The following is a 16896-nucleotide window of genomic DNA, read 5'->3' as shown; positions in this document are numbered from 1 at the left end:
TCTAGAGTTGCACTGCATGAGGCCTCCGGCTTCTTGGAGTTTCATTTCAGCAGCAGCAGCTGGTACAGCTTTTAGTTTCAGCACCTTGGTCAGCAACAGTTGCCTGCTAAGAATACTTTGACAGAAAAATTCAAACTAGATTGTACTGTGGACTAAAATGAAACACTTACACTTCACTTTTTGCAGTTTAATTTTATTTAGGAGTCTTTCTTTGTGAATATAGTAAGGGTCTTATTTCTACAAGTATTGATGCATTAAAAGGAGAAGGACAGACAGATATGTAGATGAAATGTTGCCTGGAACATTTCTATTTGTCCACACCAGACAAGTCCAGAACCAGTGGGTTTGCTTGTCAACCAGGAGATGAAGAGAGGGACCAATTGCTTGTGAGCTCTGTCCTATAAAGGGCCCATGTAGACTGAGCACTCCCAGTTCTCCTCTTTATCCGGCAGATGATGAAGCCTTTCCATGCAGCTTATCTGGTTGGTGTGGTGTGGCTTATTCCTGGGCCAGTTGGAGAGCTGGTTTCCAGTTTGAGTGTACAGGAAAGGAAGGAATCCAGGACTTATAAATAAATCAAAAATAATAATTCAGCTTCAAAGCCCACAAGGGGATATCCAGAAGAGTGAGTCCTTCCCCTTCATGAAAAAAAAGACAGCTTACTCTTAAGGGAAGGGGAAGAGATTTTTAACTCAGTAGACTCCTTCACTTTTCTTCTAAGTAGGAAAGCAGTTTTCCTGGCAGTTTTATGCTTGTGGCAAGGGAGAGGCTTAGTTTGTTTGTTTGTTGGGCGACTATGGGAAGTTTCTGTGGAGCCAGAAAATGCTGCCTCTTCACATCAAAAGCAGTGCTGGCAGGCTTCTTTTACCAGTTTTCTTGTTGCCGATTGCATTTTTTTTCCTCTGTGGCAAGTCATGAAAGTTCTGGCAGAGTGGGTTAAAGATTTCTCTCATTGTGGCAGCTGTCAGAGTAGCTTGGGGCAGTGTGGCTCATACTTTGCAGGTATAGGGGGCCGATTTTGACTTTGGGAGCAGTCCTCTGGAGGGAAGGTTGGAGGACTTTGATTGTGTTTCAACTTAGGAAAATTCCTCTGGAGAAAATATAATTCCTGGCCATTTTCTTTTCAGAGAAAAGCAGGAACTGTGGCCATTTTGTCTTCTGCCACTGCAGTGTCTTAGTCTGATTTAACTTCTGCCCCATCTCTTCCTGGTGAGCTTTTGAGACATTCAGTTCCTCTGAGGTGAGCGTCAGTAGTCCTCTGGAGACTTGGTATCATCCCTAAGAATTGGGGACCCTTTTTTCAGAAGACATGTTATTTTTACACAGGCTTATTTATTGATAAGGGTTCAGCTGAACAACCCATTGGGGAGACTCAACCATCTCACAGAAGTTTGGAGCATCTTGGAATGTCTAAAAGACTGAGGCTAAAGGCACTGGATGATTGGGATTCTTGTTTATTGAGGTTAGAGGTACTTTTGGACCATGGTAGGTTTTCTAGGGTATCTAGAACACCATCTCTGGAGAGTGATATCTCTGTAGGAGGAGGAGATGACCCTTTACCCACTCCTTGTAGGTCCCCATAGCCTATCTGAAACCCTTGTGGTCTACCAGTTTTACTTTTATGGCAAGGGAGGGGCTTAGTTTGTTCGGATGACTGTGGGGAGTTTCAGTGGAGCCAGAAAACACTGCCTCTTCACCTAAAACGCAGTACTGGCAGGTTTCTTTTGCCTTTTTGATCCAGCATCTCTCCTTTCTCTAATGTTGCTACCCAGCTTCTCCTTTCTCTCTTCCCTCCCAACCCATCCAGCATCTTTCCTGTCTGTGCTGCTCATACCACATCTCCTGATCCCAGCTTACAGACTATAGTGCTAGCACTGAAAACAAAAGTAAGCATGCAAATTCTGAGCTCATGTGTGCCCTCAAGACCCAGCTGTGTCTCCGCCTTCTTTGACCCAGGCTTTCTATTACTGAGGAATAGGAATATAGGAGGGCATTGACTGTGAGGGAAACAGTGACACCCTAATAGGATACAGACAGATATGCAAATAATGTCACTAAGTCTAAGAACATAAGAATTGCCGCTGCTGGTACAGACCAGTGGTCCATCATTCCCAGCAATCCGCTCATGCGGCGGCCTTCTGGTCATAGACCAGTGCCCTAACTGAGACTAGCTCTATCAGCGCACGTTCTTGTTCTAGAAAACAAACATACCAGACCAAGCTTGCAAACCCCCTTTATTTACTTTTTCAGCAAAATAATAGACAGATACAAATAAAGAAATAGAAACCATCCCAAAGCATTACATACAATTATATAAAATTGTCTTGGTGTCACAATTTAGAAAGCAAATGAAGGTATATTTATTTATGTAAGCTTTTGCCTCCTATTGATTATTGGAGCTTCCTACACCACTGAATAAATTGATCACTGGGGGAGTATGGGGATCATATCTTCATCCTTTCAGTGGATGTCTAGTCTGTTTGGTTACCTTTTTAACACTTATTCATTGTTAACAGGTCTAGGCCCAAATGTCTAAATTGTGCCCTAGATATTTTCTAAAATGGTTGATTATTGCAGAAAAACATCCCCAAATCATATTGTGTTCTGTAGAAAAGGAAATGCATTTCTGTTTGCATGTCTCCAGTGTTGCAGTGTATGCTGAGTTTAACTTTTTGGGGTCCCCCATTCAATTTTTGTCTAAATAGTTTTATTTCTAATTTGTGGTCCTTGTTCTGTATTTGGTGAGGGTCTTTGGTGTGATAGTAATGGCAGATAGGGAAATCAGAGAGGTGAGGGGATTGGGGAAGATAGCCTTCCTTTATTTTCTGACCTGGACCCTAGCAGGTCTAACACTGGTGCTGACTCTTGATGTATAGCTAATGAGAATCCCCAAGCATACCCAGCTGAGGACCTCCTCCAGAGATATCCAGAAGTCCCTTCCACCAAGCTCTTCAGTTGGTGACAACATTCTAGAGCCACTGACAATTAAGCATGCATGGGATGCCAGCATCAGTGTCTTAGGGATGTTGCTGCTGCTTGCTAAACTTGCTAAAAGGGAGTTCTGGCTGACTTCAGAGAAAGTCTTCAACTGACATAGCTTGGGGATCCTCATTAGCTAAAGCATTTATATTTTGAGGTGGGGGTAGGGTGTGATAGAGAAAATTATGTGACCACCCAAAATTGGCTATCTGGCAATGCCACTCTAACTGCGAGGGAGAATACATATGGGCAGATGTTGCACTGAAAATACTCTTAGTTGATATTCATATATCCAGCAGTGTGCCAGGTAAAACTGAAAACTAACCATAGCGATATTTTCCCGTATTATAGACATTTTGTATTTTTATCTGCTGTTTGTCTTCCACTGTGTTATATCTAGAGCTACATTCACTTTCTACTGCTTTTAGCTTAACAGCAATATCCATATAGGGAATATAGAGATATAAGATCTTTATAATAATAATTTTGAACTGTTTATTAGATTAAATTCTAGTTTGTGCCACAGATAGTGGTGAGTTCAGTGTTCCAGAGCTCGCATGTTTCATGTGCCCTCAATACTGACCCTGCCATTGGTTGAAATCAAGTATTTTTAAAACAGTCTTGCTGTTGGCTAATATTCCTAATCATCAGCTGAAGCCAATTTATACCTACCCCCTCTTCAACAAAGCCACGTGGCAACAGCCCCAAAGCCCTTTAAATCTCTATGGGCTTCGGGGCCGTTACCGCGTGGCAGCCGCTAGCGTGGTTTTGTAGAAGAGGGGGGACTAGTGTTCTATAGGGAAAACTCCATCTCTAATGTTTAATGCTAATTATAGAAATTCACATAACAAGTGTCACAACCATGCACACATTTCTGTATCAAAGAAGGGCACTAGATAAGATATCTTGAAATGTTCATGTATTTTTGTCTTTCTATTTAATTTTTTTTTTAATTTCCTAAATTCTTTTGCATGAAAATGGTGACTTCTATACATTTTTGTCATTTTTTTTTTTTTTTTTGTGTGCCATAGTCCAAATATATATTACAAGATTATTTACAGTTAGGTCAGTCTTCCAGTCATACTTTTTCAGGTATTTGCTTGTAATTGTTTATCTAAATGTTAAATTTTAATTGTGTTTTTAAAGGCTGGGGGAAATTAGCTCGTTTGACAAGAGCCCTTACGAGCAGCAGGGGAGTGCTTCAGCAGCTGGCTCCAACTGTACATAAAGGAGAGAATGTTCACAAGCATTCCCGACTTGCAGAGGTAATAGTTTTAGTTTTCTAAAATACAAACCTGTAAATATTGGGGGGGGGGGGGGGTCAATGTTCAAAATAATTTAACTACCCAGAAACGGCTCCTGGCTGGTTAAATTGCCTGTCCGGGGATAGCTGCTGATTTTCAGCAGCATTTACCCTCCCTTTTACCGAGCCACGGTAGAGGTTTGTAACGGTAAATGCTCTGATGCTGCTCCAACACTCATAGAATTCTTTGAGCGTCATTTCAGCGCTGGAGCATCTCGTACAAACCTCTACCGCAGCTTAGTAAAAGAGGGCTTAAATTTTTGTTAACGTTGGTAGCAGTCAGCAATACACGGATTACCACTGGTTGAATATTGGACCCAGGATGTTTTGAGCGTTGATGTCCAAAAGCATAATCCCAAAAGGAGACAGATATAAATTGGGTTTTAAGAATTGTGCTCAGAAGGCAGAGCTTTGAAACGTTTCTCTGCATGTGCTATGAAGTAAGATTTTTTTTTTTTTTTTTCTCTTTGGTTCACGGTAAATGTTTAAAATCCTACTTTGAGGTTTTTCTTCTCAATAAAACATTTTAAATATTTGTATGAAGATGAAGCAGGGTGGTAGGGAGGATGATTCGACTTTAATGCAAGTAGCGTGTTCTGTTTTATGAAGGGATTTTATCCAGAAACTGGAAGACCAGGTAACCAAATCAGGACAGGGTTCAGTCCTGGTTCAAGGGTACCTCAGGTCCATAGATGCAAAGTTCAAGGGTACCTCAGCAATTTTTAGTAGTCTGCACTAGCGAGGTCTATGAATGCTTTTGCACTCGTGGACCTCGTAGCTAATTGTCAAAGGAAAACCACATGGTATGCTGCCTTCGAAAATCACCTACAAGGTCCATAGATGCAAAGTGCAGAAAAATTGTTGCTATATAAGCATAGATTTGAAAACATATTAACATAGTCAATGACGGCAGGTAAAGACCTACATGGCTCATCCAGTCTGCCCAATAGTTGCATTCTTCGGGCTCCTTTTAATAAGCTGCGTTAGGGCATTAACGCGCAGAATAGCATGCACTACAATGCTGCATGCTAGACGCCAATGCCAGCATTGAGCTGGCGTTAGTTCTAGCCGCGTAGTGCGGGGTTAGCGCGCGCTAATCTGCGTGCGCTAAAAATGCTAGCGCACCTTAGTAAAAGGAGCCCTTTATTAAGGCAATGTTGAAACAACAATCTATTAATTATTCATTTTACGTGCTAAGTTCCCCTATAATATGTCTTCCCCTCCCCCCAAGATAGGCAAGACCTGTACTCAGATGATACGAATGTGATAGAAGACACATGGAGGGGCATTTTTGATGGGACGTTTACATCTAATTTGGACATTTTGGAAAAAACATCCAGAAATCAAGTAGAGAAAATGTCTATCTTTATTTTTGAAAATGACCTATGTAGATGTTTTGGTCCCGAGTTCAAAAATAAAATTGTCCACATGAAAAACGCACAAAAGCAAATTTTGCAGACGTACCCAACTACCTTGTCTGATTGTGGCAGGGGAATACCTATCAGCTGAGCCAGTTTCAGGGTTTCAGCTGATGGTGATTCTCCCTGCCAGTATCAACCGAACTGGCAGAGAGATTCCTCTCACCCTCTCTCCCTTCCTCGCAGGCACTGAACCCCTTCAGTACACATCCAAACTAACCAAATAAAAAAAAGAGCCACCGAGCCCTACCCCATCCCCCAACATCCCCCTGACATCCATGGACCTCCAACATCCCTCATCATCCCTGGACACTCTGCGGACCTCCCAAAATCTCCCCCACATCCCCCAACATTCCTGGACTCCCCTGATACCCCTATACCTTTGGATGACAAATCAGCAGGAGGGAAGCCCACTCCCTCGTGCCTATAGGGCCACATGCTCAAAATGATGGGCCTTCTCCCAGTGCATTTTGGGATGCAGTGGGAGGGGCCTAAGGTTCTGATTGGCTCAACTAAAATAGATCTAACTGCCGGGATCTAAGTTCTGTCTAGGATGACCTGGGAAAGCTTTGATTATTGCTGCAGTATGTCTAAGTCTAAGCCCACCCGATGTTCATCCATAACACATCTCCAACACGCCCCTTTGAGCTTTGGATGCACAGTGGCTTAAAAGTGCTGCTGGACGTCCAGAAAGTCAGTTTCGATTTTTGCACTTGGACATCCCAGCCATTAAGACATCCAAGTGCTGTCTTGGGCTGGTTTTTGGATGTTTCGAACTTTTGATTATGAGCCTCATATTCTTGTTCCTGATCTGTCTTGTTAGATACAGACACACATTGTAGAAGTCTATCCAGCATTAGCTACATTAACCCACTACTGGAGTCACTGTCACAGCTAAATCCAGCTTCTCCCACTCTGTCTTGCCATATACTGGACACAGGCTGTATAAGTCCATTCCTCATTGGCTTTGCTTCCCCACTGCTGGGGTTTGATTTAGGCACCACTCCTGCGCATCATAAATGAAGTTATAGTTGTTGATCTGTTGAGTTTTGTGTCCAAACTATCCTCATTCTTTTTAAGGATCCTTTATATCTATATCATGCATTTTTTACTCCACCACCTTACAATGAGGGCATTCCAGGCATCCACCACCTTCTTCATGAAAAAGTATTTCCTGACATTACTCCTAAGTGTACCACCCCGCAGTTTACCTTCTATACAATCCACTGCACTGACCACATAGCCAGTGTCATAGTAAGGGAGGGGGGTGCGGACCACCCTGAGCGCCATCTTGATGGGGATGCTGACACCCCTCCGCCCCTCCCCACACCATGCTTATGCCCTCTTCCCTCTTTAAATCTTCACCAGTGTGAGCAACCACTATGGCCTGCCGCTCACGTCAGACTGGCTCCCTTCTGAAATCACTTCCTGGTCGCAGAACCAGGAAGTGACATCAGAGGGAACGTCGATACCGGCGCAAGCAGCAGGCCAGAGAAGCTGCTCACGCTGGCTAAGTTTTGGAGGTATGGGGTGGGGAAAGAGCGTGGCATGGGCAAGTGGAAAGAGTATGGGGTGGAGAGGAGGGCGTGAGAGCGTCTCCTACCCTTGCTAAGCTACTGTATACAGCTAGTCTATGTGTGCTTCCCCTCCCCCCTTCAAGGTTGCTCACAGTATGTGCATTGTGAAAGAAAGCACATTCTTCTAGTTGCATCGAAACAGGTAATTTTCAGACAAGAATTCCTTTGAAAAGTATCCTCTGACTCTTCCTAATGATTTGAAGCAATTTGGTGTTTTGAATCTGTGCTATATGCATTCAGGGTTAGTGATCTTTTTTTTCATTCTGATTCAACCTTCTAGCTATTCACACTCTCTCAGCATTCACAATGGTAGGAAATGAGGGCATATATTTCAAAGAAATTTAAACTTGCTGACGGATTGAATGCATTTGCTTCCCGTGAAGATTTCTATTTAGACTGAATTTCCTGAACGATCAACTTTATTCAACTAACTGAAGCTCCTCCAGAAAAAAGTTCGAAACAGCTTGACAGATTTTGTTAGGGTTAATACTATTAAACACAGTAAGCCAACGGGAACATATCCAGCAGTGTGCCCGGTGGCACTTCTTCATGTTTAGGAATTTAGAGTGGTTCAGTTTTTTTTTATTCACCGCTGGTGCTTTCTCTTACTATTGCAAATTTTATTGCTGACAAGATTGTTCTCTTTTATGATCAGGAGTTCTTACAATTTTCTTTTCTTTTCCCCTGCCGTTGAATTCAGTTATGTGCAGTTTCTTTACTAAAAATGAACATCCTAATACTTTAGATAGATTAAAAATTATGGGGCGGATATTGAGCTGTCGGGGATGAGTGTTTTTCTAGCTGCCACTGGAGTCATTCCCAGATATTTAGTGGCAGGCCAAGTCCGGGCATTGGCATTAAATATTTGGGTTTATGCAGCACTTAACTGCCCATGTGATGCCACATGACATGAGGGAAAACTATCCACAAATGTCCAATACAGAAAATGGGCAATTTCAAACCAGAAAAACATCCAACTTTTTTGTTGCAAAAAAAGCCATTTGCTAGATGAAAAAAAAAAAAAAAAAAGTTTTTTTCAGAGAGAAGACCACACAAAAATGAGCCATTAGGATGTATGAGGGTCCAGCATTCTTAGTAGATTGGCCACACAGACATCCCAGAAGAGCAGTGGAGCGCCCTTGGGGGCACTGCTGTTGACTTCGCATAAAATGTCCTAGGTACACATCTCATCATTACCCCCTTACAGAGTATGGGGAGCCAATCAAACCCACTTAAAATCTACTGCATCCAACTATACATCACAATAATAGCCCTTATGCCTGCAGGCATTACCTCTCGGTAGGTACAGTAGATTTTTGGTGGCTTTTAGAGGGCTCACATGTTCCATTCCAAGTGTATAGTCCCTGAAACCCTTTTCTATAGTCCACTGCTTTGACCACTAGGCCACTGCTGATCTAATAAGACTGGCCATACAGGCTGGTATTGTACTGTTTATTTCACAGCAATTCTATGAGCATCGGAGCTGTTACCGCAGCAGCCAGCACTAAAAACGCTAGTGTGGCTTTGTAAAGGAGGGGGCTAATCACTAATAACTAGGGTTAACTGTAAAATAACAAGCCTTTTAGTGATAGCCCATATTAACTTCCCCCCTTGAAGGTGGTGTGCACTATCATATGTAAATAGTCCCTTTCTAAACTGGCTTTTATGTATGTATGAGCAGAGCAAACCAAACCAGACTGCAGATTGTGTACAGGATGCAGGCGAAGTTTATGATGTCAATATTAAAATGCAGTAATATACAGCCTTATTACCAACCAAGGGACCCGACATGGTCCGTGTTTCGGACAACACACCTTCCTCAGGGGTCCATGGTAAATAAGGTATGGAACAAACCGCATGAAAGTAAATAACAAACTACTGCCTGTGGATTGTCCTATACAGGCAGTAGTTTGTTATTTACTTTCAAGCGGTTTGTTCCATACCTTATTTACCATGGACCCCTGAGGAAAGTGTGTTGTCCGAAACACGGACCATGTCGGGCTCCTTGGTTGGTAATAAGGCTGTATATTACTGCATTTTAATATTGGCATAATAAACTTCGCCTGCATCCTGTACACAATCTATCTAATGTACCTGGGGCAATGGAGGATTGAGTGACTTGCCCAGGGTCCCAAGGAGCAATGCAGGATTTTAACCCAGAACCTCAGGATGCTGAGGCTGTTGCTCTAACCACTACCTCACTCCTTCCTCCTGTGGTAATGCTTCTAAAATACCTAGCAAAGTCTTGTGGTCAGAACAGGAAGCTAACAACTAGGGAAGCTAGGGCTCAAATCTTCTTGCTTCTCCTTTGTGTTTTCTGAGCGTGGATGTCATTTTACCTTCCACTGATACAAACTTAGGGCTATATTTATGAATACATGTTAATGCATGTTATTGCATGTTAAAGCAATTTAACACAGGCTTTGTTATTGTCGGTGGGATGTATTTACAAATTGCATGCATGAATTGGAACAATATGCCTTAGTAAATCTCTCCCTTAGATTTTAAGCCCTCCGGGGAAGGTAAATGCTTACTGTTCCTGAAAGTAATATGTCTTGCACTCAGGTTTGGAGAGACAAGTAATTTAAGTAGATAAATAAAGTGTTGTTTTATGTGCCCAGTGGGCATTGAATATCTACCCTTTAGATTATGCACAGCATATTATACTTCTTAAATGGTTGCTACTAATGCTATATGATGTAATCTGTTTGGAATGTCTTCCCTGCTGTATTTTAAAGCTACAAGATATAGCACAGGATCTAAAAATTCATTAATAGACCTTTCTTTAGGGTAGGGCTAGTAATCTACTCTCTGAAGTTACCAGGGTCTTTCTTTGGGATCACTTCTAGTAGTAACATTTTGAAATCTTTTACTGACAAAGGAGCCTGTGGTTCTGTCTAGCTAGATTTCCTATGGATTTTGCATGTTCTTTCACTGACCTTAAATTTTCCGGAGTCAATATTCAAAAGCAATTATGCAGGTGCTGATCATGTAACTGCATTGATTTTCCAGCACAGGAAACACTTAACATTTGACCTTGTAAGTCACTATACACAAAAGATTGCCACTGTAAATTGGGGAGGGCTAGTGGTTTTTCAGAGAATGGTGATATTCAGCTGTTTCCAGATAGACTTATGTTTTCAAACCTGAAAGTAGAAATTGTAGGAATAATTACATGGATCACATACCCTTTTAACTTTTTCCATATACTGTATTTTGAACAAGCCAATTTATGCATCTAGCATCACAGAAAATAAGCAAAAATTTAAATTGATAAGATGGATACATTATCTGGTACAAGAATAAGAAAGAACATAATAATATAAGCCTTGCCATACTAGGACTGACCAAAAGTCCTTCAAACCCAGTATCCTATTTCTAACCGTGGCCAGTCCAGGCCACAAATACCTGGCAATACCAAAAGAGTAGAACAGATTTTATGCTGTTTACCTTAGAAAAATATAATGGACTTTCCCAAGCAGTCCATCTTAATAGTGGCTTATGGACTTATCCAAACCTTTTTATAACCCTGCTAATTGTTTTCGCCACGTTCTCTGGCAACGAATTCCAGAGTTTAATTACATGTTGAAAGAGGAAATATTTTCTCCGATTTTGTTCTAAATTTACTACTTAGTAGATTCATTGCCTGCCTCCTAGTCCTTGTATTTTTGGAAGAGTAAACAAGCAATTCAAGTTCGCTATTTCCACGCCACTCAATATTTAGACTCCTATCATTCTCCCCTCTCTTCTCCACACTGAGGAGCCCTAGCCTCTTTCACTTTTCCTCATAGGAAGTTGTTCCACCCCCTTTATCATTTTCATCATCCTTCTCTGTACCTTTCCTAATTCTGCTACATATTTTTACAGATGTGATAACAATATTCAAAGTGTAGTTGCACCATGGAGTGATAGAAAGACATTATAATATTCTCAATTTTGTTCTTCTTTTCCTAATAATTCCTAACCTTCTAGTCCCTTTCTTATCTGCTGCTGCACAATGAGGCATTTCAACGCAATCAATGTTGACATAAATCCTTTTCCCGGGTGGTGACTCCTAATGTGGAACCTTACATAGTGGCTTAGTGAGGATGACCGGCACCCAGGGCGGTGACACCCCTCTCCTGCCCTCCAGCCGCCCCCTCTCCCTGCCCCCCCCCACCGCACGCGCCCCTTCCCCGTACCTTTTTAATTTCAGTGCGAGTGATGAACTTGCTTCAGAGCTCTCTCTGACATCCGAGAAAGTACCAAAGTTAAAAAAAAGGTATGAGAAAGGGGCGCAGGCACACGGCAGGGGGAGGAGTGCGAAGAGGAGGAGGGGTGCCAGCGCCTTGAGGAAGACCGCACCCAGGGCGGACCACCCTCCTCACACTCCCCTTACTATGCCACTGACCTTGCATCATGAAGCTATAGTTTGGGTTCCACTTTCTTACAGTCATCACTTTGCATTTGTTGACATTAAGGGCCTGATTCTATAAATAGCAGCTAACTCGGTAGGTGCCTAGGAAAACAGCATCTACCACACGTGATTCAAAGTTAGGTGCTGTTTATATAATCTAGCGGCACCTAAATCAAGTTAGGCATTGGTAGGCATCAACAACTTAGGCGCCAGTAAATTAGGCCAGGGTTTTCTTGGCCTAAAATACTAGCACCTAACTCAATCCATGCCCAAATTCCACTCCTAACCACACCTACTTTTTGGGTAGGTGCCTCAGTGTAGATGCCTACATTACACCTACCAAGATAAGCACCTACCGGAAAATTAATTTTTTAAAATTGTTTTCTAATCATTTTTTAATGGCATTTTCAACTATCAATGCCAGTTAACCAATTAAAAAAAAATTAAGTTAGGTGCCTTACTCGGTAGGTGCCCCAATGTAGATATCTATCGGTAGGCACCATTTATAAAATCAGGGCCTAAATGTCATCTGCCATTTGGATGCCCAGTCTCCCAATCTTGTATGGTTGTCTTGCAGTTTTTCATAATCCTCTTGCGGTTTAGTAACTTTGAATAACTTTGTGTCATCAGCAAATTGAATTACCTCACTAGTTTTTCCCATATCTATATCATTTATAAATATGTTGAAAAGAGAATATAAATATTTGCCTCAACTGTTCATTTTAACCAGCCATATTTCTTACACATACTACTTGTAGCCCCTGTACTATAGAACCAGGTGTTCCATGATATTTTGTGGAACCTTCCTTAGTGTATACATGTCCCTGTGAACTAGGTTTGAAGATTCTTTCAAATATACTGAAGGGAATAGACTTAGTAGATTAGGACAGGTTGTTCAGCCTCTCCAAGGTAGGGAGAATGAGAGGGCACTCTCTAAAATTGAAAGGGGGATAGATTCCGTACGAACGTGAGGACGTTCTTCTTCACCCAGAGAGTGGTAGAAAACTGGAATGCTCTTCCAGATTCTATCATAGGGGAAAACACCCTCCAGGGATTCAAGACAAAGTTAGATAAGTTCCTGCTGAACCAGAACGTCCGCAGGTAAGGCTAGTCTCAGTTAGGGCACTGGTCTTTGACCAGAGGGCCGCCGCGTAAGCAGACTGCTGGGCATAATGGACCACTGGTCTGACCCAGCAGCGGCAATTCTTATGTTCTTATGTACAATTGTAGGCTCCCTTACCATGGACCCCATTGATGCCTTTTCTTACCCTTTACCTCTCTGTCACATTCACTTTCTCTGCTTCCTCCTCCCCTATATATTTCTTGCATGTGTTAGAGATTTCTAAAAGTCTCAATTCTAAGAGCTACAGTTAAGAATCTACAAAAGGAAGCCAAAAAGTGAACACCATTACAGCTCCTGGAGATATCTGGCTACTCAGCTCACTGATAGGCTGGGCTTGCCTTCTGCCCCTAAGAGATTTATACAGTATATCAGATAGACTCTCCATTTTCCTCTTTACAAGATGGCCTATTTAGCTGCCATCTTCTAAAGTCTGCAAATAATATCTTTCTTATACTGGGAATATAAGTGACAGAATCTGCTTGATTGCTATAGCATAATCATTTTGGGACTCCATATGTACTGAGATTTTCAGGTAATTTGAACCATTTCTATCAGCTCATGAAAACAGAACCTTGGAAAGTGCTGTTACCCATGAGAAGCTTGAGTCTGAATGTTTATTTGACAATGTTTTACCAAGGAATGCATTTACGCAGATACTTAAGAGTTTAGTTGCTGATGACCTCATTGTCTCAGAGCACAATGTTAGATGTCATTGCTGTGACATTTTCCTGTAGGCCTGGTTAACTAGAACTTAGTAGCTTACCTGGATAAATTCAACATACTGCACGACAACCAATCAGGTTTTCGTCCTGGGTTTAGCACGGAAACAGTTATTGCCTTTCTACTAGATTCCCTCCACAGATTATTCAGTCAGGGTACAAGCGCTCTTGTTCTGCAATTTGACTTAAGTAACGCTTTCGACCTAGTCGATCATGACATCCTACTCGAATGTCTGGAGTCAATTGGCCTTTCAGGTAATGTCCTAAAATGGTCCCAGGGTTTTTTTTAAGAAAACTATTTAACATCTACTTAGGTCCATTGGTGAACCTACTGCAAAGCTTAAAAGTCAAATTTTACATTTATGCAGACAACATCACTTTAGTTTTTTCCCCTAACAAACCTATCCCCTGAGACAAAAAGCCACCTGGATCAATGGATGGCCCAATTCAAACTGAAACTCAACTCAGAAAAAACCAAATTCTTCCTAGCTAGCCTGAATGACAAACTCAAAGACTCTTCAATTTCCTTAAATGTTCAAGTCTATCCTATTGTCAACTCTATAAAAATTCTGGGAGTTACCCTGGACCGTCACCTTACTCTTGAAGCACACAATGAGCTATTGATTAAAAAAGGCTTCGCGACTTTATGGAAACTAAGAACCATCAGAAAGTACTTCGATGCAACCTCATTCCATTTATTGGTACAAGCCTCCATACTAAACTTACTCGACTACTGCAACATCATTTATCTGGGATCTTTCAAGAAAACTATTCAAAAACTCCGAATCATCCAAAACTCAGCCGTCCGACTGATTTTTGTCATTAAAAAATGGGACCACATAACCCCCTATTACCAAAAACTTCATTGGTTGCCCCTGGAGGCAAGAGTCTTGTTCAAATTTGCCTGTCTTTGTTTTAAATCTATACTTGGCTCGGCCCCCACATACCTGGTTGCACATTTCAACTTGGACTGCCCCAGCAGATCTACACGCAGAGTCCATATGTTCACCCATCCATCAATAAAGGCCTGCCAATACAAAAGTTACCTAGACAGAACACTTGCTTTCCAAGCAGGCCAAATGAACAACTGGCTGAGCATCTTAATAACGCACTCTTCCTCCTATCTAAGTTTTAGAAAAGTAGTAAAAACAAACTTGTTAAACCGATTTGTATCCTAATTGCTCCTTTTGCCCTATCGCTTTATTCCATCTGATTTCTACCACATTCTCTCATTTCCGCTCTGGACTTGGCCTACGGGAATTGTTGTCTGTCCAGTGCCCCACTCTCGCTGATTGTTCGCAGCAGGCTCCTGTTCTCTTTTTCCTGTATCCGCTTCATGTACTTTAATACCTTGTACCTATCTTCGCTGATTGTCCAGCTCCTCTTATTGTGCACCGCCTCGAACTACTATGGCTTTGGCGGTATATAAGAATAAAATTATTGTTGTTATTATTAAATGCACTTACCAGTCAATAATTAGCCCACAACAGTCAGAAGTTTTTAAAATGCTGATCACTGTGGGCAGAACTAGCCCTAAATTTTCAGTACTGGACAAAGTCCAGGCACTGGCATTGAATATCTGAGAATAATATGGCATATGGAAACTGCTGCAGATTATGCAGATCCCAGCCAATATTCATTCAGAACTCACATCAGATACTTATGTGGGTGCCAGATAAATATTGGTTGGGCCCCACATAAGTACAAGCAGATTTTCTCACCCACTTTGTCTCTTCCCCCCTCTCTTCTGATCCTGATACCCCTCCCTGCCCCACACAAAGCCAGTAAGCCCCAGAGCAGGTATCCATTATTACATCCCACTTCAAAGGTCCTCAGGTCTACTTCTTTTATTCTTTATGGTCTTGTGGAGTCCTATGGGCAGGAGTGATGCCTACTCAGTCCTGCTTGTCATGGCTTCTTTCTCAAAATGGCTACCATGACCTCTAGCATCAGCCTTGTAGAACCAATGAGTATTGCAAGACTGCCATTCGTTATGGTAGGCATTTTGATAATGGAGCTGCAACAGACAGGAGCATGTAGGTATTACTCCTGCCCACAGGACCCTGCTAGACCACCAGAAATAAAAAGGTAGGTTGGGTTGTGTGTGGGAGTGGAAGAGGATGGAGGGGCCTGATACAGTGATTACTGGCTTCAGAGGGGGGAGGGAGTAGCAGGAATCCCTTGGGAGTAACTGGGCACTGGCTGATATTCAGACCGGTGGCTGGGTAGCTCCAAGGATAAAGTTAAGATAGCCTTTTTGTTGCCTTAACTTTGTCCACTCCCTTAACCAATTAGTGGTCTGATTATCACCACTAACTAGTGCTGCTTGATTCTTGATTCAAATCGATTCACCATTTAGTTTGGCTAAATAGATTTGAATCAATTTGTTTTTGAAAAAATTCAGACTCACCAATTCGGACTCTGGCAGAGGGAAAGCCTAAGAGTAGGCCTGTGAGGATTGGTAGTGGGGTGCTGTGTTGCTTCTTCTGCCAATGCTGTCAGACCCACAGGGGGGCACTGCCCTGCCATTGCCACTATTGGACCCATGCAGGGAGAGAGGGATTGCTGCTTTCCAGTGGACCCGGGGGGAGCTGGAAGTTAGAGGGAAGGGATAGAGGATGCTGGCCTCATGGGGGATGGGTGATTTGACTGTCTGAGGTTAGAGCTAGTGGGAAGGAGAGAGAGAGAGGATGCTGGTCACATGGGGTTGGGGCTAGAGGAAAGGAAAGAGAGAGAGGGTGCTGGTCATATGGTGGAGGTGGGGGCTAGAGAAAAGGTGCTGGCCACATGGTCTGGGATGGCTAGAGGGAAAGGAAGAGAGAGTAGGTGCTGACCATATGGTGTGGAGGGCTGGAGAAAAGGTAGAGAGGGTGCTGGACCCTTTGGAGGGTGCTGAAACTTGGGGGGAGGGGGAAGAAGGAGAAGGGAAGGTAAAGGGAGAAGGGAAGGTAAAGAGATGGAAGATAGATGGTGAGTACAGAGAAAGAAGAAAATGGTCAAGATACCCTGGTGAGCAAGCTAACAGAAGACAAACAGAGCCTGGGACTGTTTGCTCTGAATAACTACATGGACAGGTTTCAAACCCCCTCAGCCCTTTTCTTCCATCTCTGAAGGAGACCAAGGAATAACTACCAGACACATTTTGTAGTTTAAACATTCAAGACCTTGAGCATTCTTGGTGATCTACTAACTGGTAGAATACCAACCAATAATCTCCCCGAGCCATGGGTGGAACCCATTTTTATTGGCTTCATGATATCATCTCATTTGGTATTAAACATACATAGTTAGTACAACTTTCAATTAAATTACAATTATTTTATTAAGATCAGGTGATAAATCGCATACTCCAGCAATGCACTTTTGTTATTGACAAGAAAT

At 42.3% G+C, this 16896-nt stretch overlaps 1 protein-coding gene across 5 annotated transcripts in view; it reads left to right on the top strand.

Moving 5' to 3' along the window:
* The window catches only part of KCNH1 (potassium voltage-gated channel subfamily H member 1), a 487752-nt gene that overhangs the window by 110394 nt on the left and 360462 nt on the right, over window positions 1-16896 (top strand). For all 5 annotated transcript variants that reach the window (XR_004538934.1, XR_004538933.1, XM_033939452.1 and 2 more), the window contains one exon: window positions 4126-4244. Coding sequence is in view for 3 of the 5 variants with exons in the window: in XM_033939452.1 (XP_033795343.1) it covers window positions 4126-4244 (119 nt within the window). In the remaining 2 variants the exon portion in view is untranslated. The remainder of the gene's footprint in view (window positions 1-4125; window positions 4245-16896) is intronic.

Source organism: Geotrypetes seraphini, chromosome 3, assembly GCF_902459505.1.
Source record: "Geotrypetes seraphini chromosome 3, aGeoSer1.1, whole genome shotgun sequence".
NCBI lineage: Eukaryota > Metazoa > Chordata > Amphibia > Gymnophiona > Dermophiidae > Geotrypetes > Geotrypetes seraphini.
Note: the sequence above shows the minus strand (reverse complement) of the source record. Positions and strands in the feature narration are given on the sequence as shown.